Here is a 23,958-nt window from a genome sequence, read left to right on the forward strand (position 1 = left end):
TATTGTGAGTATAATCTCATCTATCATCACAGTTACATGTCCTCTTTCTCCTTCTTCCTGATTCTTTCCAAGAGTTTTGTTGTCTTCCACCCTTATATTCAAACATAAGAAGTCCATAGAATCTTTTTTTTAAGTTTTTTTTAATGTTTCTTTATTTATTTTGAGAGAGAGATAGAGAGAGAGAGGCAGGGGCAGAGAGAGAGAGAGAGAGAGAGAGAGAGAGAATCCCAAACAAGCTCCACACTCAGCATGGAGCCCAACGTGGGGCTCAATCTCACAACCGTGAGATAATGACTTGAGTTGAAATCAAGAGTCAGATACTTAACCGACCGAGCTACCCAGGTGCCATAGAAGTCCATAGAATCTTAATGACGTAAGAGATCATGTTGTTAAGAGTAGCAGTCATCCATCTTCAACTTGACTTCCTAGGAATGGTAACTCATGACCATTCATGCATGTGAGCATGTATTTGGGAAAAAATACTGGATTAATCACAACTTTTAGATGATAAAACATAAATTACAAAAACCTTACAGACAGTGGACTATATCAGTGTCAATTTCCTGGTTATGATATTGTACAAGGCAAGATGTTACCATTGGAAAAAAGGATATATGAGACCTCTGTGTTTCTTCTTAAAACTGAATGTGAATCTACAATTATCTCAAAATAAAAAGCTTAAAATTTATGGAGGTAAAAGGACATTCATGAGCAGTCTTCTTTTTCCAAGACCTTCAAACTGTCATAACGCTGGGAAGGGAATATCCAAGGGAAACTTCTGTCTTATGCAGAATCTACCATGCTGGCCTTTGGAAGTGGTATAAAAAAGTCACAGAAGCCAACAGATAAATAGCAATCTGGAAATAGAGAGGTGTCGATGAATATGAATTTTTACTTTAGCACCAAATATAGTCGTCATGTTTGCAGTATTATTGTTAGTATAGATTCCACCTCCTATCAGCTGCCATACTCTCAGACAGCCACCTGCTGCAAAACTGTGTTTTTTTGTTTTTTGTTTTTTTTCACAAGAATTATTTAATCTATGTATCTGGCTGGTCATAGTTCCAGTTTCCAAACTAAACCAAACGTGCTGCCTTTGTTTCCACTCCATCTCTTTTCTAGTCTTCTGGCTTCCCTTTCCTTTCCCAGGATTTAAGACCATTGACTCCGCTGACGGAAGTCAGGCTTCTGACCGCCTAATAAATAAGTTCACCAGTGAAGAGCCTATTTTTCCTTCTGTTTAATTACAGGCTTCAGAGACACTCAAAATGGAGGGTGTCCTAGGGACAAATAATACTGTAGGCTTGGTTTACTTATCTCCCGTTGGTACTGGCACCAAGCCCTTCCTCTGCTTTGAAATTCATGGTCGTGTCTGTGGCTGCATACTAAACAGACTGAGGCCACCACGCAGCCTGCTTAGCCTGTCCAGATGCAGCTCAACTAATGTATATACCTTAATGGCCCCTTCGTAACAGCAGGTTAGATAACTAACACTGTTGGTTTGTTTCTTGTGCAATCCAGGTATGTGATCATAAATGAATTCATGTATTACCATTTGAATTGGATGTCGTGAACTATCCTGTTGAACTACAACATGCTTGTTCTGAATCCTATGATTGGCTTCAAAATTGATCCTTAGAAATGTATGTATGTACAAAATGATTAGGTGACAATTAAAAAATAAAATCAAACGTACAAAAACTTTAAATGTGAAAATTAAATTTCCCTCCTACTCTTGTTTCCTCACTCTCATTTCCCTTATACAGAGAAACTCGCTGTTAAGTTTTAAGCAGAGATATTCATTCAATGCGTATAGGAGTCTATGAGTGTACGTTTTATATAGAGAGAAAACACTAGAGCTATGTTTCCCTAATTGCATAAAAACTAGCAGGATGTACACGGTGTTTCACAATTTGTTCCTTTTACTTAATTATAACTCTTAGAGGCCTTTTCCATGTCAGCATCTGCAATCTGCCCTACCTTTCTATCATTTATTTATTTATTTATTTATTTATTTATTTATTTATTTAAAGTAAGCTCTACACTCAGCATGGGTTGTCAACTCACAACCTTGAGACCAAGAGTTGCATGCTCTCCTGATGCCCATATCATACCTTTAAAAATTTTTTTTTAATGTTTTTATTTATTTTTGAGAGAGAGAGAGAAAGAGAGAGAGAGAGAGAGATGGAACATGATCGGGGGAGGGGTAGAGAGAGAGAGGCAGACACAGAATCCAGATCAGGCTCCAGGCTCTAAGCTGTCAGCAGAGAGCCCGATGCAGGTCTCTAACTCATGGACCACAAGATCATGACCTGAGCCAAAGTCAGATGCCCAACCGACTGAGCCACCCGGGTGTCCCATCTATCATACCTTTTTAAATATCTGCTTAGTACTTTGTTGAGTGGATATAATCCTTTCGTATTTAAATAGCCACATTTTGATGGATATTTGCTATTTCTAATATTTTGTGACCAACAATGCTTTGGTGAACACTATTGCATGTAATTATTTATGCCACGTGTAGTAGTATCTCTAGGATTTATTCTTGGCAGAATTCTTGACCAACAGATGTATTCAGGTTTTAGGTAAATAGGTATTGCCTCTCCCAAAGAGGTTGTACAGTTTTCCCAACCATGTAAGAGAGGACTTGTCTCCCCACAGCTACCTCTCTTTATTCTAGTATCATTTTTTTCAACGTGCCATTCTGACTATAATTGTAAGCTATATTTATCTAATTATGAATGTGGTTAAGCATCTTAAAAATAATTGGCTATATTCTTTCCACTAACCACTCAGTTCTTTATCATTTCCTGAATAATGCCTATTCCTCACTGGTTTGAAATAGCAGCTGACATCGTTGTTTATTTTAATAGTTTCTGAAATATATTCCATTTTTTAATGTTTATTTATTTATTTATTTATTTATTTATTGAGAAAGAGAGAGAGAGAGCAGAAGAGGGGCAGAGAGGGAGAGAATCTTAAGCAGGTTCTATGCTGTCAGCACAGAGCCAGATGTGGGGCTCGATCTCACGAGCCATGAGATCATGACTTTAGACAAAATCAAGAGTCAGACATTTAATGGACTGAACCACCCATGTGCTCCTGTTAAATTTATCTTATTGTTTACAAACATCAGTACCAATTTTTGTAAATTTCTATATTTTTCTAATAAGTCTTAATATAAAGTAGCTTTGTGACTCTTTATTCTTTTTCAGTACTTCCTTAGATATTTTTGCAAAGTTTTATTTTATTTTTTTGTGATTGTGTCATTTCATTAAAATAAACTTTGAAATATACACTGTTTAAAAGTAGGGTGTGGTCACGATGAGAAAAGGAAGGCTTTATGCCCAAGATTGGGTTAGACCTGGGACTGGAAATGATATGTAGAAAAAGAGGAGCAAAAAGGATCAACAAAGGGAAGAAAACTAAATAAACATTCCAGGTACCAGATTCTGTATAAAACCCAGAAATGCCCTGGAATAAAACATGCTCTTGAATGACCTGAGTAATTTAAGCAGCCAGCTGGTTTTGCAGGTCAGCATGTAAAACCCTGGCTTCTAAGGACTTGACAAACTACCAGGGTTCTGACCTTACATTGAAATTCCTTGAACTCTGTGTACCTGTGCGCACACACCCAACATGCCTGCCCCAGCGTGCATGTTACCAGTCACAAGGAGCACCATTAATGAGTGCTTTGGTAGGAAGCATAACTTAGAGGCTAACAAGTTCTAGGAAAAGAGGGAGATCAACACAGACGGCCAGACACCAGTTTCGAGCAGCTTGTTCTTCAAGTATGGTGAGATCCAGACCTTTTCGTTTTACATCAGTCATCTCAAAAATGGGAACCTCGTGTTTGCCACTATTCCAGGTAACCATCTCTCTTTTCGGGAAAAGATTTTTGGAGGTACTCTAAGAATCTGATTGTGATAGTTTGTTCTTTGGGTACCTTAACTACTCTTACATTTAGAAGATTCCATTTAAGAAAGTGTTGCCAGCATCTTATGACTTATTATATTTACTGGTCAGAGATACAGAAAACAAAATGGTCCATGACAGTAGTTTTCTTTCTTCTGTATCTGTATCAGTTCTGTTGCTGTTGAAGTAATATGATGCAATTTAGTCTTTGCTTAACTTTACTAGGCTGTGAATTGTTTTAAATAAAAAATGTTATCGATATATCAAACTGCTGCGGCAGGATTCATTTTAAGACATGTTTACTGTTGCCTGCAACTGTACTTAAGTCTTGACCATTTTTTCAGTGCTGAGTAATGTAGACAGAACCATCTTAGAGTTTATTTTGACTCCTCTGCTCTAGCATCTCATTCAGACTAATACCCGCATCTCTGTATCTGTGTTACTTGAACGCAATGTATCTGAAAGATTTAGGTCTGAAATACATTAAGACTTTGCTCACCATTTCACGATAAGCCTGAAGCCTGACAGCTAATGCATTGGCAGCGAGGTGGTAATAATATAAGACTGTGGACCCCTTGCTAGGTAGGGTGCAGCACCCAAGAAGTCTAGGAAGTGACTTGAAATTGAAATGCGGGCTTTATTTGTTTATCTGTTAAGCTGGATCCCAAATGATTTCATCTACTCATAAATAAACTTTCCTTATGAACAAAATTTGAATGTTCATTTTCCTCTCAGTTAGTATGCAAATCTATTTGCAGCATTTCTAGCAAAAGAGAGTGCAACTCATTTTCTGTGCTTATAAATTGTTCATTACCATGCTCTCTGATGGCCAATTCATGGCTCCATCTGCGACTCCACAAATCTCTTTGCCCAGATAAACGTGGTGGTGTAAATATAAGGTGCTGAAGAGGATGCATTCGGGATTAAAGGGAAAAAAGACGTGTCTCACAAAAATTCCCAAGCCTATCATTTTAAATTTTGCAACCTCGTATCTGTTCTGTTATTTGTGTGGTATAGTCCAGAAAAATAAATACTACACTGATCTCCTTAACCCAAGTTTTAGGACTACATATAAATGACTTGTAAAGATTTTCTTGAAAGAGTCTCAGTTCAAGGGAAAAACAAACCTACAAACAAAACCTCTAGGAAGGAGTACTTTCTTTCCTCTGTGATGTGTTATTGTAACCTGCAAGGCTCAACATAGAGAACTAAGATAATTATATTGAAATTCCTATGGTTTGGGTTGTTTAAAACAAAGCAATCAAGGTTATTACTTTTTCTCTCTTCTTTGATAAAGAGAGAAAAAGTAAATCTCAACTGGAATGTCATGTAATTTTAAATCGACCTTCCCCTTAGAGCTAGTTAAAGTCACTTCTTCATGCATATATTTAACACCCATTAATGCTAATGGAATGGACTTCTGTTTTCAGGTAGGGAACTTGATTTCTTTGTGTGAAAATACTACTCGCAAATAATGAACTTCCTTCCTCTGGCTAAAATGTGAAAACAAAGAAAAAATGCAAGGTGCAAAAAAGGTCTTTAGAGCAAGCCAAATCTGCCTGCAGAACGAACAAAAGGCATTTTCACATCCATCTGTAAGGGTGTGTAGGATAGGAATCTGGCTCACAATGTATATCCCCTGTCACTGCTGAGCTAGAGGATCTATCCAGAGATTTTTATTTTTCAATTAAAATTCTGTGCACCAATAATAGACTCTGCAACAGAGCTTTTAATTAAAAAAACAAACGAAATGATATAAACCCACATTGTCTCTAAGCGCCGTTTGTATTAAAGGATTAGACTAATGAGAAGTTCGGGTTTCATTGTTCTAAACATGTGTTTCAGTTGGTGCTCTCGGACCCACCATGTGAAGAAAAGGAAATGTAAGTAAATAGCAAGAGGCTCCATGTTTTTATTTAGCATTTTCAAAATTCAAAGAATAAATAAGGCTCAAGTCATTTGAGAAGCCCCAAATGAGTTTCACATGATTATAATCATGCAAGCAAAGTAAGAGTAAATTGTTTTTAAATGCAAATGGCTCAATTTTTCTAAACGCAGAAAAAAGATGCACTTTCATTATGATTGGCTTTGTTAAATATATGGGGCCTCATTGATTTCTAGGTATTTTTGCTTACTCCATTCTCCACCACTGAGGTATTGAGGGTTCTTTAGGTTCATGAAAGAATCACAAAGTCATCTATGGTTGCATCCACACTCCTAAGTCACAGTGATAGTGAGCTGCAGTTTTCTGCATATTCATTTTCAGATAGAAGCAAACTCACAAAAATTCTAACCTGTATTATATGTATATTTCAAAGTGCTTTTGATGTATACTACGTGAATAATTGCCTCAATTTTCTCACTCTTTGTGCTATAGACTTAATGGTTCCCAGAATTCTATTCGGGAAATGAGGAGAAGGTGCCATTAATAACACTGCTGCTGATTAATGACAACTGTAATGCACTGTGACTTCGTGCAAGTGTCAGAAAAGCATGTCTGCCAAGCACTGTCTTCTCCTGGGTGTAGCCCTCACTGCCAACTAACTGTTTTCAATTATCGTTGCCAGTTACCCTCAAGGCCACAGTCTCAAGGCCTGGGCATTGCCTCCAAATTAAGAGGCCATGTTATGTGAATGCCTTCCTCGGCCCTGGAACCATTCACTTGGTTTTGGTGGTTCATCTCATTATTGATAAGCTGCATGTTAAGTCTGTGCTGTTCTTCCAGCTTTTCCATTGCTCTCCTTTGTTCTTTCTTTGCACTGATCTTAGACTTGTTTTTTTCTGTCTTCTGGTGTTTGTGGCATAATGGAGGTCTTGATGACTGATGTATTTACTTAACTCTGGACCTCCTGGCTGCCTCATCTTGCCCAATCTCTTCTGCCTTTGACCCAGAATAAGAGAAAAAGAAATTCATAATTGGAAAGGCTCATAAATGTTGAACGTAATTCTCCAACATGATAGGAAACTATACTGTTGAGGAACTTGATAAGCTGCCTTTAGAGTCACTGAGGCCACTGGTCTCCTTTTCACATAAAGAAATGGAGACTCAAAGGGAGACAGCAGCGAATTAACGCAGGGTTTCAATTAGTACTTAAGTACAATTTTTTGGCTACCTCACTTTGCATGTAAATGTCTGTTGTATTTGTCACTATTTAATACCATTTCTTTTGAATGGAAATAAGAAACTACTTCAAATAAAATGCAAGTTAGCAGAAGATAAAAAGAGAAGGCAAGAAAGTACCTGGTATCGCAGGTGGGATTAAGTGACTGTATACATTGAAGATGCTTTCCCAAATCTTTTGTCACCACAGGAAGGTGTTTGAGAGATGATTAGTTCTATTTAAATCTGTTTTCAAACGTATTTTCTCTGATCTAACCTCCTCAATTTATTTTTATAACAACATTTCTTTAGTATGAACAACGCATTGCTAGGCTGTCTTTGTATAAAATTTAAATACTATGTATGATCATACATATATAGGATTCTGTAAATGAATTGCATTAACAGATTGCATTAATTGATTAATATGTCGCCATCTAACCTGGTTTGAGGAAGTGAAGTGTTTTTCTCAAGAGTAAGCAAGTAAAATGCAGAGCTTGGATTTGGACCCAGGACTCACTCCTGAGTCCAGAATTTTATATTACAACTATACACATGTATCATACACATACGTATACTGTATGTACTATTATACTACTGTATACGTGCTATAATTTTGCACTACAAAACTATATTGTATGTCTAATATTAAATGAAATGATACACTGGCAGAAATACCTGAGGGATATATGATTCACCTATTCTTCTAGATACTACACAACCTCCCCTCGATTAATTAAGTCAAGTCACCCGTCTCTGGGTGATATGATATGGCACCTATCTCTCTCCCAGACTATTGTAGCTAAATCTCACTTTTGCCTATGTTAAGGAATGGTTTAAAAAAGAAAGGACCCATGAAATTTGTTACTGCATTTACTCTAAGGGCATATGAAAAACACTGCTCCTATTGCCCACAGTACCCTCTTCATAAAGCCCCATAGTTTGAATTCTCCCCTGGTGTCTACTCCAGGAATAGTTGTGCATCTGGTGAGTAATGCTGCATGATTTTGTTAATTTTAGAGGATACCATATAGCCAGTTCTCCCTCTCATCCTCTTCACTGCTAGAAAGGTTAAGCCAGATCTCGAGTTGGGTTCTAATTTTACATACTACATTCAGTTTAAAAAATGATCTCACTCTTGGCTTAGTCTCTCTGTGTGAGACCCTCCACACTCTCATTTCTATTTTTTTCTTTTTTTTGGGGGGGGGAATTTTTAATATTTTTGAAACATTTCGGAGCACAGGATACTGAATGCATTCAGGCAGGACTCCACATAGTAATGTGAGGCCAGAGCCGGCTTTTACTGTTCCCGGGGCAGTTGGGGGGGGTTGCTGCATGGTGGTAGGAGACACCGACTCCACTGCCAGACGGTCTGGATGTGAAGCCTGACTCTCCCACTTGTAGCTCGGTTATCTTGGGCAAGCCAGTTAATGTCTCCCCGACTGAATTTTCTGAATTGTAAAATGAGGATTATAATATTGTGACCTTACCTAATAACGTTGTAAATTGGAAAGCGAGTTAATTCCCCTGAAGTTATATAACTGGTTTAGAAGAATGCCTGGCACAGGAAGTTCTGGGCGATTCTAGCAAAGGAGCCAACAGAGTGACTCTGCAGTTTTCTTCCTGAATTTATCAAATTAATGAAATGGTAGTTAATCTTAGGTCCACAGAATCTCAGCACTGAGAAGAATAATAAAGATCAATAAGTCTAATCATCTCTGTAGAGGAAGAATCATCTCCACAACACCCAAGCAGAGAAGGACAATAGCCTTCCAGTAGGGTCAGAAATGATGTGCATCAGCAACCACTTCCAGAGAACTCTGATTATTGGGAACATCTTTCTTAAGCATCAGAGTTGGTTCTCATTTCTCCTGATCGTTTTTTCATTTTTGGCACCTTCCCAATTTGACCAATCATATATAAATCTCCAAATAGTAACTTCATTTTTTAAAATTGCAACTTTTCCTACACTGACTATCTTGCATCTAAAATTCGAGCAATTAGAACATTATTACAGTTTAGATACTGTTTTTTTTTAAGAATTAAGAAAAATCTGTTTAAGGGGCACCTGGCTGGCTCAGTCAATAGAGTAGAAGACCCTTGATCCCAGGGTCATGAGTTTAAGCCCCACGTTGGGCTTGGAACCTACTTAAAATGAAAAAAAAAAGAAAAAAAAAGAAAAATCTTTAAAAATTGACCTTGAGAAAAACATGGAAATAATGGGGGGGGGGGAATAGGAGGGAAGCACACAGAGTCAGAAGACCTGTAATCTGGTTTGAATTCTTCAGCCTTGGGGCACCTGGGTGGCTCAGTTGGTTAAGGGTCTGACTTCCCTTCAGGTCATGATCTCACAGTTCATGGGTTTGAGCCCCATGTTAGGCTCTGTGCTGACAGCTCAGAGCCTGGAGCCTGCTTCAGATTCTGTGTCTCCCTCTCTCTTTGCTCTTACCGTGTTCGTGCTCTATGTCTCTCTGTCAAAAATAAATAAACATTTTTTTAAAAATTAAAAATAAATAAATAAATAAATAAATAAATAACTAAATAAATAAATCCATTCTTTGGCCAGCTAGTGACTTCCCCACTGACTTTCCTACTCTGGGTTTTCGTTGTAAAGTATGTAAAATTCTGAGAGTGAAAGAAATGATCCCAAAGGTGCCTGCAATTCTGAAATTATTTAATCATTTAGCATTTGTCCAGCTAATTGCTTCTTGGCCATTGTATTTAGGGCATATCAGAAACTGCACCTGTGGGTGCACAGGATCAGAAAGAGAAAGTGAAATAAGTCAATTTGGATAATTGCTATCACTGGAAACAAATATTGAGTGGCTCAAAAATTAGATCTGAGAAACAAATTGAGGTAGTTAATCTTTAGAATTGACATTCTGATAAGGATATGGTCTATTTTTACATGTACGGAGGGTAAGCACAGATTTATAATGGAGGAAGATAAAGAAATCCACACTTCTGATCATGCCTTCAGATTTTAAGATTCCAGACAGGAACCTTCTTCTCTTTTATTGGGCTAGGACACAAGAGAATTCCCCCACATCCATCTAAGGCAAGGTACTACATATTTAAGATTTATATATTTTTAAGATAATAATTAAAATTGTATGGCTATAAATATAATACATCGTATTTTCAAACAGTATGGAAATATGGAAAAGATAAAGAGCCTCATGATACCATCTGCCAGAGAAGGAAGCATTGTTAATAATTTGGTGTATATGAGTGTACTACTATATAATAACTACTTTGTGAAATCATTGTAATTGTATGAAAGAAAATATACAAAGTAGAATTGAGCCCTCTATATCATTTTACTTCACAAAGCTTTTAATTATAAATATGAATCTACATTCTTTTTGATGACTGGATAACATTCTTTTATAAGGATGTGGCATTAATATTTTTAAATGCTTTGTTGATGATTGCTTGTCTTAGGATGCTTTATTAAAGTTATACTTCAGCTGCCATTTTTTCCCAGCCTTTTGAACCTGTGACTTTAGGTGAACACACACACACACACACACACACACACACACACACACGCACACAATCTAAAACACAAAAAATGAAAGGAAAAAAAAAAAAAACCTGTTCTCTGGGTGATTAAGTTTCCTATTAAATATTTGGGGTAAAATTTTTATGTTGACACTTCACAACTGTTAAAAAGTCACTTCTGACTAGTGTGATGATAAACATGACACACTGCCTCCTTGGAGATGTTGGGAGCAATAAATTAGCTGACAGTTATGAGTGCTTTCAAGCTGAAAAGTACTGGGTGTTATTTTAACAAAGACTGAAGTAGCCATGATTAAGTACAGCTCCAACTCACAAGCTTATAGAGCTGTGATGAACAGGTTTCCACTGTTTAATCCCAGAATACTTTGATAATGGTCCATGTACTGAAGTATGAGAAAATGCTGTCAGCAAACCTACATTCAGCGTAGCATGCCTGGCATAGTGGAATATCACAGAGGTATCTACACCTGGGGAGTGAAACCCCCTGAAAATCACACTGCAGATTTTGTTTTATTTTTTGTTGTTTTTTTTCCTTTTTTTTAAATGTGTATGTTCATTTGTTTTTGTTTTCTTTTGTTTTTTTGTTTTTGTTTTTGTTTTTTGAATTTTGTTTTCGTGTGATCTTTTAAAACTTATCCAAGAAGGGCACCTGGGTGGCTCAATGGGTTGAGCTTCTGACTCTTGATTTCAGCTCAGGTCATGATCCCAAGGTCGTGGGACCAAGCCCTGTGATGAACCCCACGTCAGGTTTTATGCTGAGAGTAGAGCTTACTTAAGATTCTCTCTCTCTCTCTCTCTCTCTCTCTCAATCTCTCTCTCTCCCCCTCTTCCCCTCTTGCACTCTCTCTCTCTTTGAAAACTAAAAATAAGTAAATAAACTTGTCCCAGAATGATTTAATCGTGCCTAGACACGCAAATGATTTGTCCATCCTGACTGAAGAAATCAGCTTCTCATTCCTTGATAAACGGCACATGTACCCACATTCATTCATTTTCCCTTTTTCCCAATTTCTTCCTCCAAGCTGGTTTCCAGCCTGCTTCTTTTTACCAAAATATTAAAGGTTAACAGATTTTAAACCTTCCAGGTGACTGCATTTTAAAAAAGTCTAGGTCTCTGGATAAACAGAATGGTGGGAAGATTATCTGCCTAATACCTAATACCTATGACATATTAGCCCTGGGAAGTTAGTCACTACTTTCTCAATACGCAACCATATATGTAACTCGATAATCAAACCTATTAAAGTGCAATTATCTATGTATGTTTCGGATAGTTTCACATTTACCTGTATTCTTAGTGTCCTGAATGAAGCGGGCACACTGTATACATTTGCTTAATTGTGCTGGGGCGGGGTGTGATGTGCAGTGAGTATTGTTCCAGGGAAACTGGTAGGGTCAGAACGGATAACATGGTCTGAAAGAATAGGCTTTGACCAGCTAGAGGTCCAGCACTAACTATTGTCCTTCTACCACCAGGTGCATAAACTATAAAGATCAATACACAAATGGCTGGTATATCTGGTAAGGACATCCCAATTTGTGATAAATTTTTGGTGTTATGTATACACTCTGTGTCCTAAATAATTGAGATGGCACATGAAATCATACAGTTAAGGAAATGTTAGGGGTCATGTAATACATGTGGAAACATCATTTTCAGTTTATTGTCCCCTGTTTACTAATGTACTTCCTGTGACAGGGAACATAACTATTTTTAGGAATAATATCTTGTTCCCAAATTAGAGACATGTAACAGTAAAATAATTGTTCTTTCTCTTGAAATCTCCACCACATGACTCCTCTACTGATTCCAAAAGTCTTGAAAACCCTCAAAATAAAACCGCTGCCTTTTATAAGCTAGTCCTTCAGAAATTATAAGACAGTTGTTATCAATCTCCTCATACATGACTTCCATATTTTCTAAGCAAGTTTATCAGTTCTCTCAATTAGAAGGTTAGCTCCTGTCTTGTCCACCTTTAAATCCCCAACCCCAACATTTAGAACCTGTTCAGTTGCTTAAATACTAGTTGAATGTATGGCTGGCTGGCTGAAAGAAAGGAATAATGAATGAATGAAGGAAGGAACAAAGACCCCGTTCCTTAGAACACCCCTCCAATTTCCAGAGGAAATGATCATTACCCCCTGGCAAGATCCACCACTCTGCAGCAGGGAATATTGCTGGTTCAGTGAGGATGGATGAGGTATGGCAGGGGATTGCTCAAGGAATCCGGCCTCACAGAACCTTGCATCCTAGCTCCTGAAGCTCTTGCCCCTTCTCCAGGAAGTAGCAGCAGTCTTACTTACTCCTCTGCTGCTTCTTCTGGCATCAGGTTCTTGTTGCTGATTTTCCTGGTGGCTCTTCTCTGTGGAGTAGTGTTCTCCTGCCTCCATTGCTGGCTGCGGAGACCTCGAATTGATTCCCCAAGACGCACTATGGCTGTTTTTGCTGTTGGAGACTTGGACCCCGTTTATGGTGAGCTGTCTGCACACTTCTAGACTTCCTGTTAGAAATCTAATGGTTTGTAGTGAATTGAAAAACTAACCTCTGGAAAGCAGATTGGTGAACTGAGAACAAAACATAGTTTATTAGAGACTCAAAGGAATTCAGTGAGGAGAAAGTCTACATGAGATAACTTCAGAAGAAAGGAGGATCCCCCCCCCCCAAATGTGACTTAGGGAAATGACTCGTAGTTTAGTACAAGGATAGACCTAAACATTTTCTCAGTCAATACACAAAAGCGAAGAGAGACACAGGACTTGTCTCTCCAAGTGAGTGGTAGGGTTTAAGGTACAGAATAGTCTCTCTGAGCCTTTGATATAAGTCTAGCCTGCCTTGTGTTCATAGTCTCATTTACTAAGTTCTCTATGCCTCACTTATCTGCAATGACATTGAACCACACTTTCCAGATTGTCTGCTACCAATGGACAGCCTGAAATACTTGGAATCGGGCAGGCGGATGTCAATATCCATGTCCTTTCTCTCCAGACACACAAGTAGCACCCTGATCCTGCCTGCTTCCAACCCCCACCCCCAAAACTATGCCCTTTCTGCTATTTTCTAGTTTACATAAGAGTAAGGAATGGATCCAAGTTTTCAGAGTTATTTGTAGCTGCAGCCTTAGCTGTAAGTAATAGAACTATCACTTAATTGATCTGGGAGGTCACAGATCATAGTTTATTTATTTGTGTTAAGCATTGTTCTCCACCAGACCGTCTGTTGTGAAACTTTCCCTTTAAGATGCTATTTTGTACACCATCCATAGTTGCCTTGGGAGGGTGTGGTGGAGATTAACAGCCACCCTCCAGGAACTTGGACCAGCATAAGATTTTTAATAGATGGAGCAGGGCATGCCCTGAGAAAACTAACAGCTAAATAAAAAGTGGGGTAAAAAATTAGCTTAAATGTTTTAATATCAAAACTTGGTACTCTAAGATTTAGGGATTATATTTATTATTGACTTTTTAAAAAGTTATATTTAATGGAAGAAACACATGTCAATTTGAGAAATGGTTACTTGGGGAAGGATAATTAAAGTCTCCAATGAAAAAATAATCTTTCTCTTAAAATTGAACACATTCTATTAAGCATAGGAGGAAATCGGGTCACTGACATTCTAATAAATTTTATTAGTCAAAGTGGTCAACATGGCCACATTGGTCTATTTTTCTTTATTTGATTTGAGATATTTAACAAATAAATGCAATTATGATTCTTCCAACCTGACTTGAGTTTCTAAAGAGGAGAATCTTCTCTGGTCTTCTTAGCCTTTACTTACTCAGAAGAAGACTCTTTTCTAGACTGTCTTGAATCTTTAAAAATGTCTCCTCTTAATAAGTAAGCTACCCAGTTATACTGTTATCATTTTTAATGCAGTTTATTTGCCACAGTTACATCCCCATTTATCTGATGTTTTCTATTTCCTGTGTGGTGGTTTACACATATGCTTTTGAATTTGCCTGAACTTGCCTCAACAGACAGGTATGACTGGGAGAGAAGGTGTCAAGCATGATCGATTACTACAATAATCTGAATATAATCATACCAAATGCAGGGCATTAGAATCACATTCTCTGTATTGCTATATGACCCTGAAGTCATTAAGGACAGGAAAAGAATATACTTGGGAAGAAATGGTTCTTTAAAAAAATACAGTCACAGTTTATTTCACATCTACCAAGTGCTAGGCACAAGATTGGGGCTTCTTGGATGTTATTTCTAACTGCTAAAAACCAACCTGGAAAAGTGGCTATTATTTCTCCCAAAGGATGTTATATACTTTTCTCACTGTGCTGGATAAATATACCACATAGGCCTTTGCTGCAAGTCAACTAATAGACTTCAAGTTGTCCATAATTGAGGGTAGGGAGCCAGCAGAAATCTGGGCAGGACACTCATGGCTTAGTCACCTCATCCCTTGTGCTAAGTACAGCCTGGTATCTCAAACCTCCAGACATTTCCACTGGGTGATTCCTCAACGGTAGGGATTACTCCCCAGAATCTACATCCCCTTTCTCATTCTCTTGGGTCCTCCTTAATCCCACTGGTAGCTCACTGAATCTTACTTTGCTCAAGAAACACATAAACTCTCCCTCAGCTGAAGTTATTACAAAACTCATTTTTGTCACTTTCCATCTTAGGACCAGAGGCTCAGTTTCCCATTTCTATTTATTTATTTATTTTCCCCTTGCCTAGTTGGGTGTTAGGTTATCCCACCTCCCACCCATCTATCCTATCTCAGGGATGCTCAGAGTAGCTGTACAGACAGTGAACAGCTATTCACACAGTCTTGGATGTGAATGTGGCTCCCAGAGTTGTGCTTCCTTGCATTCCTGTGTTTCCTCTCTAAAAAAAAAAAAAAAAAAAAAGAACAGGGGCACTTGAGTGGCTCAGTTGGTTAAGCATCTGATTTTTGATTTCAGCTCAGGTCATGACCCCTGACCTGCATGGGGTTCTCTCTCCCTCTGCCACATCGCCCCTTGTGCTCTCTTTCACTTTTTCTCTCTCTCTCTCTCTCTCTCTCTCTCTGAAAAAAAATTGCAACAGAATAATTTTTGAAGTGGTATTCTCTGTGATCTTTAGTGATATCTTTCTGACTAGCAATTTGTGTATTACACATCCCAGAGAGTCAATTTTTTAAGGCATTCTGAAACCCAGACCCAGACCCAGACTGGATTTCATTTCCCCACTGCATCCCCATTACACTTTCATTTCCCCTGACAAACGATTCTTTCGATCTACTGTTTCTGGAAAAAGAGGTTTCCTCCAAAAGAGAAATGCGGAACCACTACAGGATCTTTTTACGGCTACAGGGGAGGTCAGGACCCAAATCTCCACAGTACCCCATAGAGTATGTGCTCACAGCTTCAAGGTGATCCAGTCACTGCCAGATTCACACACCCACACGGCTGGGTATGGGGCTTCACCTGTGTTTTCCTCACAGTCTCAGGTCAGAGGACAGAGGAAAATGAGAACCCAGTTGAAAGATAATGGTGACGCGAGAATATGAAATAAGATTTCTGGACTCCCTGCCATCCTCTGAGCACAAAGGGGAAGATAGCAAATTCCCTCCTGAATACAAAATGTTGGAAATGGGTCATTTAAAACATTTTAATGGAGAGAACTGGATTTGCTCTATTAAACTTGGGTTTCTTCCTAGATCTTTATTTTATTTCTTCAAAAATTATCTCATTCTATTGCCACTATTTGTTGAATATATTAGTTGAAACAGCTCTGCTCTTCTGATCTGTGGATCCAAGATTTGACTCTCAGGGTCCCATAGAAGCTGCCCTCAACTGAAGAGCCAAGAAGAGAATTTTGACAGAATATGGAAAGGTAGAGTAGACTGAAATTGAGTGCTGTTAAAATGTGTACAATGGGAGATTTCTCTCACTAGCAATTCCAGGCAATATTATTATGGCTCAAGTTGTCAATGACCTTTTTTTTAATGTTTATTTATTTATGAGAGAGAGAGAGAGAGAGAGAGAGAGAGAGAGAGAGAGAGAGAAATAGCACAGGGGAGGGGCAGAGAGAGAGAAGAAGACACAGAATCCGAAGCAGGCTCCAGGCTCTGAGCTATCAGCACAGAGCCTGATGCAGGGCTCAAACCCACAAACCACGAGATCATGACCTGAGCTGAAGTCGGACACTTAATCCACTGAGCCACCCAGGCACCCCACCAAGTTGTCAATTATCTCAATTAGAAATATCCAAGAGAGAAAGGCAAATGTGTGGCCTGGGATCCTCATAAACAGTGTGTAAACATGTTATGTTTCCATGTCCATAACATATCACAATGAAATTATTTGCGCACCATAAAGGGAGAAAAAAATCTCTCTGCTACCCCCTTGGAGGGTAAGGAGGAAGGGTGGTACTGCTAGGGAAAGAAAGAAAGAGGGGGACCAAAAGAAAGTCAGGAGGGTGAAGGGAAAGGGGAAAGATAAGAGCAAAAGGAGAAGGAATCTACAGTTTGAAGCTGGAGATATTTTGAGTACTGAAATTAATACCTATTTATTTCATACAAGCCCTAAAGTCATGCTTGTTTTTTGTTTGTTTGTTTTGTTTTGTTCTCTTGTGTCAGTCCCGCCTCCTTTTCCTGGACTCAGCCCCAGGGGTCTCCTAGATAGTCTGTCTTCCCATTATCACCCTCCCCTGCTACCCCTGACTCATCTCCTGGATCCTTCGTTTTCCCTTAGCATCCGTGCTATTCCCTGGGAAGGACCTGTTCAACGTCCTATGCCTTCCTGAATGGGGTTGTCCATAAAGTGGTCTCTGAGACCTCTCACCCCTTCTTTCAGTCATCGGACCCTAGCAGTTCTAGAATTAACTCAGCACCTGTGTTAGGGGCAGACATGATTTCTTGTTTCAATGTTGTCTTATGGCCTTACCTTGCCTTACCTATTTTAATGATGCTTTTAAGATCCTTCTTATCTGCAAAGTCCACAGAAAACAAGAGATTTGCAGGTCTTCCCTCCTTCAAATGTATAAGTTGAGAGAACCCACATTGGGCAACAGAAAGTGATTTTTTAAAGGAATGTATGCAAATTTTTAGTAAAGTGGGAAAAGAAAATCATTAAAATTCTCCATAACCATCTGTACCCCAAGATCAAGGACTGTGAGACAGGCTGAACAGAGAGGAAATACAAGTGACTTAAGAAAAAGTTTTGAGTTTGTCAGTTTAATGGTTTTGCTTATTAAATCTGTATTTAAAAAATGGCAAAGAAGTTTTAAATTTGTTTATAAACAGAAATTTTTCTGTTAATTTACTGAAAATAATGAAAGTAAATTTTCACTGAAAATAAGGTTTTGAAGCTGAATGAAACTCTTATTTATGAGAAAGCAAGACATTTAAGGATAATGAAAAGAAAAACATTTGGGGTCTGGTAGGTGAGAGAAGGACTAAGGGCTTGAGGGAGAAAAAGAAATCTAGTGTTCATTAGAAAAGAAAATTTGAGAATATAGAGGAGAGAATCCCACCATTATTGACAGCATAGCAGAGAGATCCTTGCCATTATTTAACTAAAGTAATAAATTACTATAAAATCTATATTGACTGCTTTTCCATCCTATGTGATTCAGAGCTGGGTCCTATTAGCTCTAACAGGGCAGAAAACAGATCCCATGCTATTCCTGAGAAGCCAGCAAGGTGAGCACCCACATTGACACCCTTCCTGAAGACACTCATCTTGGCTTAGCTCCTCTTGGGGGCTGATCTCCTGAATAATGCTGCCTTTCAGATCTAATCTTCCTGACCCCATTTCTTCTGCAATTTCAGAGATAATCTTCCCCTTTTCTTACTTCAGGGTAAATAGAAGTACTAAACTTTCAGCAATGATTAAATGGGAGGGTTCTGAATTGGGGAGGGGAAAGAGAACTGGACAGGGACAGAGAAGAAGCCTACCCTTCCATGCCCCTCCTTTCCTCCCCCAATTCTCTCGGATCCTATCTTATCTTCAGATGGTTTCTTTTTTTTTTTTTTCTTAATGTTTATTTATTTTGAAAGACAGAGGGAGAGAATAGGGGAAGGGCAGAGAGAGAGGGAGACAGAGGATCTAAAGGAGGCTCTGCACCAACAGCACAGATATGGGGCTCAAACTCATGAACCGTAACACCACGATCTGAGTCGGAGCTGGACACATAACTAACAGCCATCAGGGTGCCCCTAGGATGGTTTCTGAAGTGTTATTTCTGTATACTTTATGTTCTCCATGTAAATATTCTGTGACTCGTTTTAGGCGAGGAAAGAGGGAGTATTTCATTCACATGCTTTCTTTTCAGGGCATGATAATAGTAACAGCTCACAATTTATTGAGCATTTACCATGTGCCATGCTCTGTACTACCATCTCTAGTCTCGTTTATTCTTCTCTACAACCTTACAAGGGGTCCACTATCATTCTGAACACTCTAAAGATGAGGGAACCAAGGCACTTAGAAATCAAGTGACACAGTTAGCCGATAGTAGAACAGTGACTGAAATTCAGGCACTGTCCACCACTCTGATAGAAGAGGAAGGAATGAGATACAGAAATGAAAAGAGATGAAAGAAGTGGAAGGGGCAGGTTCAATAAGGCAATTCAATGGGACTGCTCTTAACGATGTGGGAAATCTGAACTCTGGCTATAAAAACTCAGCAGTGAGTAGATTGGTTTTACAGAATTCAACAACAAACTCATACCTTCGCCAGAAGTTCCATAGAAAATGACAGGATATTTGCAGGCATTTTAACTGAGTTCTTCCAGCTTAATTTCTCAGAACGTAAAAATTATGTCTGCTCACCGCTCCCTTCATACGATACAGATATCCCCCGCTATCTGAAAGCAAGCCTTTCATAAGCCGAAAAGACTTAAAGAAGCGATTACCATTAATTTATATGGAAAAATTTTTGAGTGTTTCCAGACCCCAAAAATAACCTGTCTTTTCTGATTCCTTAGAACACACCTTGCTACTGAATGCACAAAGGAGGTCAAGATAAAGCACAGAGAGATGCTCACAGACACATTTCAAAGCCATGGTGGCTTGATGTTGGGAGGTGGAGTGTAGCTGCAGGGAAGGAGCTGCGTGGGGCCACTCTCCTGCTCAGGTGCACACTGCCTCTACAGTGGCTCACTGCGAAACAAATACTGAACATCATTCTCTTTTCACCCTTTTTTGTAAAAACAAAAACCCTCTTTGAATTTCTTTCGGTTAGCAAAAGCAGTTACTAATGGACGTCTTTCATAAAACAGAAGTGGGGTAATGCGAACATTTGGAAAGTGGAGGGTACCGGTATTGCCTGTAAACCTGCTTTGAAAAAAATTAAAAACTGATATATGTTTGATTTCACAAAAGCTTTCTGAGCACATGGACTTAGTTATGTTTATCAAATCAATGCCCTGTGGTTTTCATAACAGGCTTAAGAGCAACGGCCAAATTTGTAGTAAGACGATAACATAAAACTTACCTACCACAGAGAGTAATTGTTAATATCCATCTGCCAGAAGCACAATATTGATAATAGCAGCAGCAGAGATAAATTTGAGCTAAAAATTGTCAAGTTAATCTGATCAACCACTCCAGGCAGAATGATGGCTAAATGACCATTGACTTGCTACTAGATATACCAGGAGCAGTTCACCTAGGAAATGGACAATGCTTAGTACCAGTACCCACAATGCAGGGAGGTGCTGGGGCAAATACGCTTTGCCAATGTTAACTGTTTTATCCAGTGCCTCAGACTTAGCTTACATCATCCTAAGTTTCCTAACTGCAAAAGCCTCTAACTCCACAAATTATTCTGTTTAATAATCTCTGTGCTATAATGTTGATAACGATAATGATTAAATATTTAACCATTAAAATAAGATAAATTAGAACATAATATTGTAAATAAAAGAAAATGCATGCATATTCCTGGCATATGGTAGAGTTCTTGATGTATCTACTACTACTACTAATGATAATTAGTTATTAATGGATAATTATTATCTATCGGGTTTTGTTTTAAGCACTCTAAATTCATTTAGCCTTGCTTTTACAGACATAGATACTGACATTATCCTTTTATTGCATAGGAGAAAACTGACATACAAAAATGTTGTAGCCTAGGAGTAGATCATTCAATTAAATAAATAATTCCTCCAGGAAAGTGCTGAACCAGGTTTCCATTCAACATTCTCTACCCCTCATAGATTATATTAATGTTTGAATTATTCTACTCTGCTCTCCCAGCCAGTGAATACAAATACAAATATATGAACATTCATGGTTCCAAATAAACATTATTCATTCCAAGGTAAAGATTGTGAGCAACCTGCGTTTGGATTCCAGTGATACAGCTATTGCTTAACATGTAACTATTCCTTAAGTTGTTTTGATAATTGTGTCATTTTCTTTGGGATCTCCTTGGTGGTATCACATTTTAACCCTTCAAGAAGAGGTCAGCCAACTTTCTCTATTAAGGGCTAGATAGGAAACACATTTGGTTTTGCAGGCCAGTTGTCTCTGTGGGTATTACTCATCTCTGCCATTGTAATGCAAAAAGGGACAATATGTAAATGAATGACATGGCTGTGTTCCAATTAAATTCAATATACAAAAATGGTCAAAGAGCTAGATTTATTTCAAGGGCCTATTTTTTCTTTAATGGTGAATTTAGAGCTGTTACTGAAATTTATAGTTGTTATTGTTTTGAAAAGAAGGAATCATATATATATATATGTGTGTGTATATATATATATATATATATATATATATATATATATAAACCCTGGTTTATATATATATATAAAGGGAGAGGGAGAGATGTCGTTATGAAATATTACTGTTGGCTCCTGTTGTAACTCAAAAATAGTAACAGTCTTTCAAGGGAATACTAATAGGAGATTTCCAAAAGAGGTACTGAAATAAGTTCATCTCTCCAAGTGATCAGTTTGAGGAAGAAAATGCTTGTTTTTGATATTTAATGGCGTCTAGTGTGCATAATTTAAAAGTTCAAATTTTGGGGCGCCTGGATGGCTCAGTCAGTTAAGCGTCCAACTTCTGCTTAGGTCATGATTTCAGGATTCATGAATTTGAGTCCCCCTTCCCCCCACTGCCTCTTGTCAGGCTCTGTGTCCACAGCTAGAGCCTGGAGCCTGCTTTGGATTCCATGTCTCCCTCCCTCTCCCTCTCTGCCCCTCCCCCCACTCATGCTCTGTCCTCTCTAAAATAAACATAAAAAATTTAAAAATAATAATAAAGTCAAATTTTTGATTTTGAAGCATTTTTCAAAACTTTTGTAATGTATTTTCTTTATTGTGTGTGTGTGTACTTTAAGTGCAAACTTTGCACAAGTTAACATTTTTACTATTTATTATAGAGAAATGTTTAATTATGTTAGTTGTAGTTTGCAGAGCATAAATCTAAAATAATGAAGTTCAGACATTATATTTAAATATTTGTATTGAAATTTGCATTTCCCATGAAGGAAACATTAGCTAAAATACCATTAGTATTTACAGGAATCTTATCTTCTAATCTACCAAAAAGGGCATCCCTCCTACTTTCAGCTGCTAAAATGTAAATGCTTCTTGATGGGTTAGTCAGTGATGATATAGTCTGTTCACGAGAGCAAATTTTCTTGCTATAGTTACTAACCTATCACTGTAGAGAGCAAGATAGTTGTAAATTTTTTCTCAAGGGTACAAATAATTTTCTGTTGCTCTAGTGATCCAAGAAATGCCAGATTTTATTAGGCAGTTCCTGTACTTCTGTTTTATGCTGACTAGAAAGATTACAGTCCCTGTTTTTCTCTTTCCAGGGACAGAAGTGGCTGTGAATTCAACTGTTGGAATTCACCTTCAAACTCAAAACCCTGAACTGTATGCTGCTCCATGTTTTGGCACATTAGGACCCCCACCTCCATATGAAGAAACTCTGAAATCAAGTCGATTTTAGCTCTGGATCATCAACTGGAAACATCAGAAATATTTTTAATTCTAAAAATCAAACTTAGGAACAATTCTTTTATTTAGTGGGAATTCCCAGAAATCAATTAATATAGCCTGAAAAAGGACAAATAGGCAGAAGAATGAATGTGGGGAAAGAATTTGGGTCAGGAAGATATTTCAGTAGTAAATTAGTGGACTCTTAGTGTATCATTGCTGTGTTATATTCTGTGCTACACAATCAAGTCAATGTTTCTCCATCAGTACTCAAATAGACAGTGATTAATGCATGGAGTGGGTTTTCATTAAGTTTGGGATTTCACTCCAGGTACACATCACAGCTTTCCTGGCCTTATTATCTCTCTTTTAATCTGACCTCCCCCCCTAGTATGGAATTAATAAGAATTGTCATAATTTCACAATGACCCGAGCATGGTGCCAGACCCAGACCAGAAAGATAATATTTGAATTAAGGTAAAAGGTGACACTAGGGAACAAGGGACACTCAGAATTGAAGGGTGAAGGATGAATGAAGAGGAAGATTAAGAGCCCAGTTCAAACAGTTGCCTGTCTCAGCCTGAGGAGAGAGAAAGTGTAGATAGAAGCTGAAGAACTCTACCTAAGCTGTGGACCATATGTAATAGCACAGTGTGGAGAAAAAGAAAGCTCTCATGAGTAGATATGGACTCTGGAGCCCTCAGCCTTTCTCTGGTGTCTGAAGACTTGGCATTTCTTGGGGAACTATGATAAGAACCTTTGGCTTAGATATCAAGGTTCTCATTGAGAACCCTGAGTACAGAAGTAGCAATGGGACATTTTCAACTGGCATTTTTGCGGTGGCCATCAGCAAGGGGGTAGAAAAAGAAATCCGTGGCACATGTCCGGCTGTCACTGGCTGACAAATTTGTCGAACAAAACAACCTGTATCTCCACTTATTCATCTAATATACCTCTTAAATTTAACTTGACCAAATTTATCTCCTGATCTTTTCCCAAATGTGTTTATCCAAACCTCCTTCATCTCAATTGATGGTAACAGCAAATATCCAGTTGCTCAGACCAAAGAACTTGGAGTCATTTTTGAGTCTTCCCTTTGTGTCATTTCCTATATCCGTGTTGTCAGAAAAGGGCTTGGCTCTTGGGCACCTGGGTGGCTCAGTCATTTAAGCGTCCGACTTTTGACCTCGGCTTATGTCACGATCTCATGGTTCATGAGTTGGAGCCCCATGTTAGAGCCTGCTTGGAATCCTCTCTCCTCTCTCTGCCCCATTGCACTCATGCTCACTTTCTCTCTCTCTCTCTCTCAAAATAAATAAATAAATTGATAAAAAATTAATATTTAAAAAAATAACAAACAAAACAAGAAAATGGACTGGCTTGGCTTTAACTTCAAAATAAGCCTACACTCTATACAGTTTCTACTGCATCTCTGCTGTGAGCCAGTCACTACCAGTTCTTGCCTGGATGGTTGTAATAGCATCTCAACTTGTCCTTTTGCTTCTAGCCTGCCTTTCT

The 23,958-nt window shown here is 38.3% G+C and overlaps 1 protein-coding gene across 1 annotated transcript; it reads left to right on the top strand.

Moving 5' to 3' along the window:
• Positions 1–3,629: 3,629 nt before the first annotated feature.
• TMEM207 (transmembrane protein 207) lies at positions 3,630–23,744 on the top strand. Its single transcript, XM_015064372.3, has 5 exons — positions 3,630–3,868; positions 5,761–5,798; positions 12,017–12,061; positions 12,871–13,013; positions 22,317–23,744. Exons 1-5 carry the CDS (start codon positions 3,794–3,796, stop codon positions 22,451–22,453), a joined length of 438 nt encoding a protein of 145 aa, XP_014919858.1. The 5' UTR covers positions 3,630–3,793; the 3' UTR covers positions 22,454–23,744.
• Positions 23,745–23,958: the final 214 nt, after the last annotated feature.

The sequence above is a fragment of the Acinonyx jubatus genome, chromosome C2, assembly GCF_027475565.1.
Source record: "Acinonyx jubatus isolate Ajub_Pintada_27869175 chromosome C2, VMU_Ajub_asm_v1.0, whole genome shotgun sequence".
NCBI classification, from domain to species: domain Eukaryota; kingdom Metazoa; phylum Chordata; class Mammalia; order Carnivora; family Felidae; genus Acinonyx; species Acinonyx jubatus.

What these genes read in the sequence shown, in the direction of transcription:
- TMEM207 (XM_015064372.3), top strand. Translation starts at nt 3,794, where the DNA reads ATGGTGAGATCCAGACCTTTTCGTTTTACATCAGTCATCTCAAAAATG. An exon ending in CGTGTTTGCCACTATTCCAG is followed by an intron (nt 3,869 to 5,760) that starts GTAACCATCTCT and finishes CATGTGTTTCAG; the next exon opens with TTGGTGCTCTCGGACCCACC. An exon ending in CCATGTGAAGAAAAGGAAAT is followed by an intron (nt 5,799 to 12,016) that starts GTAAGTAAATAG and finishes TTCTACCACCAG; the next exon opens with GTGCATAAACTATAAAGATC.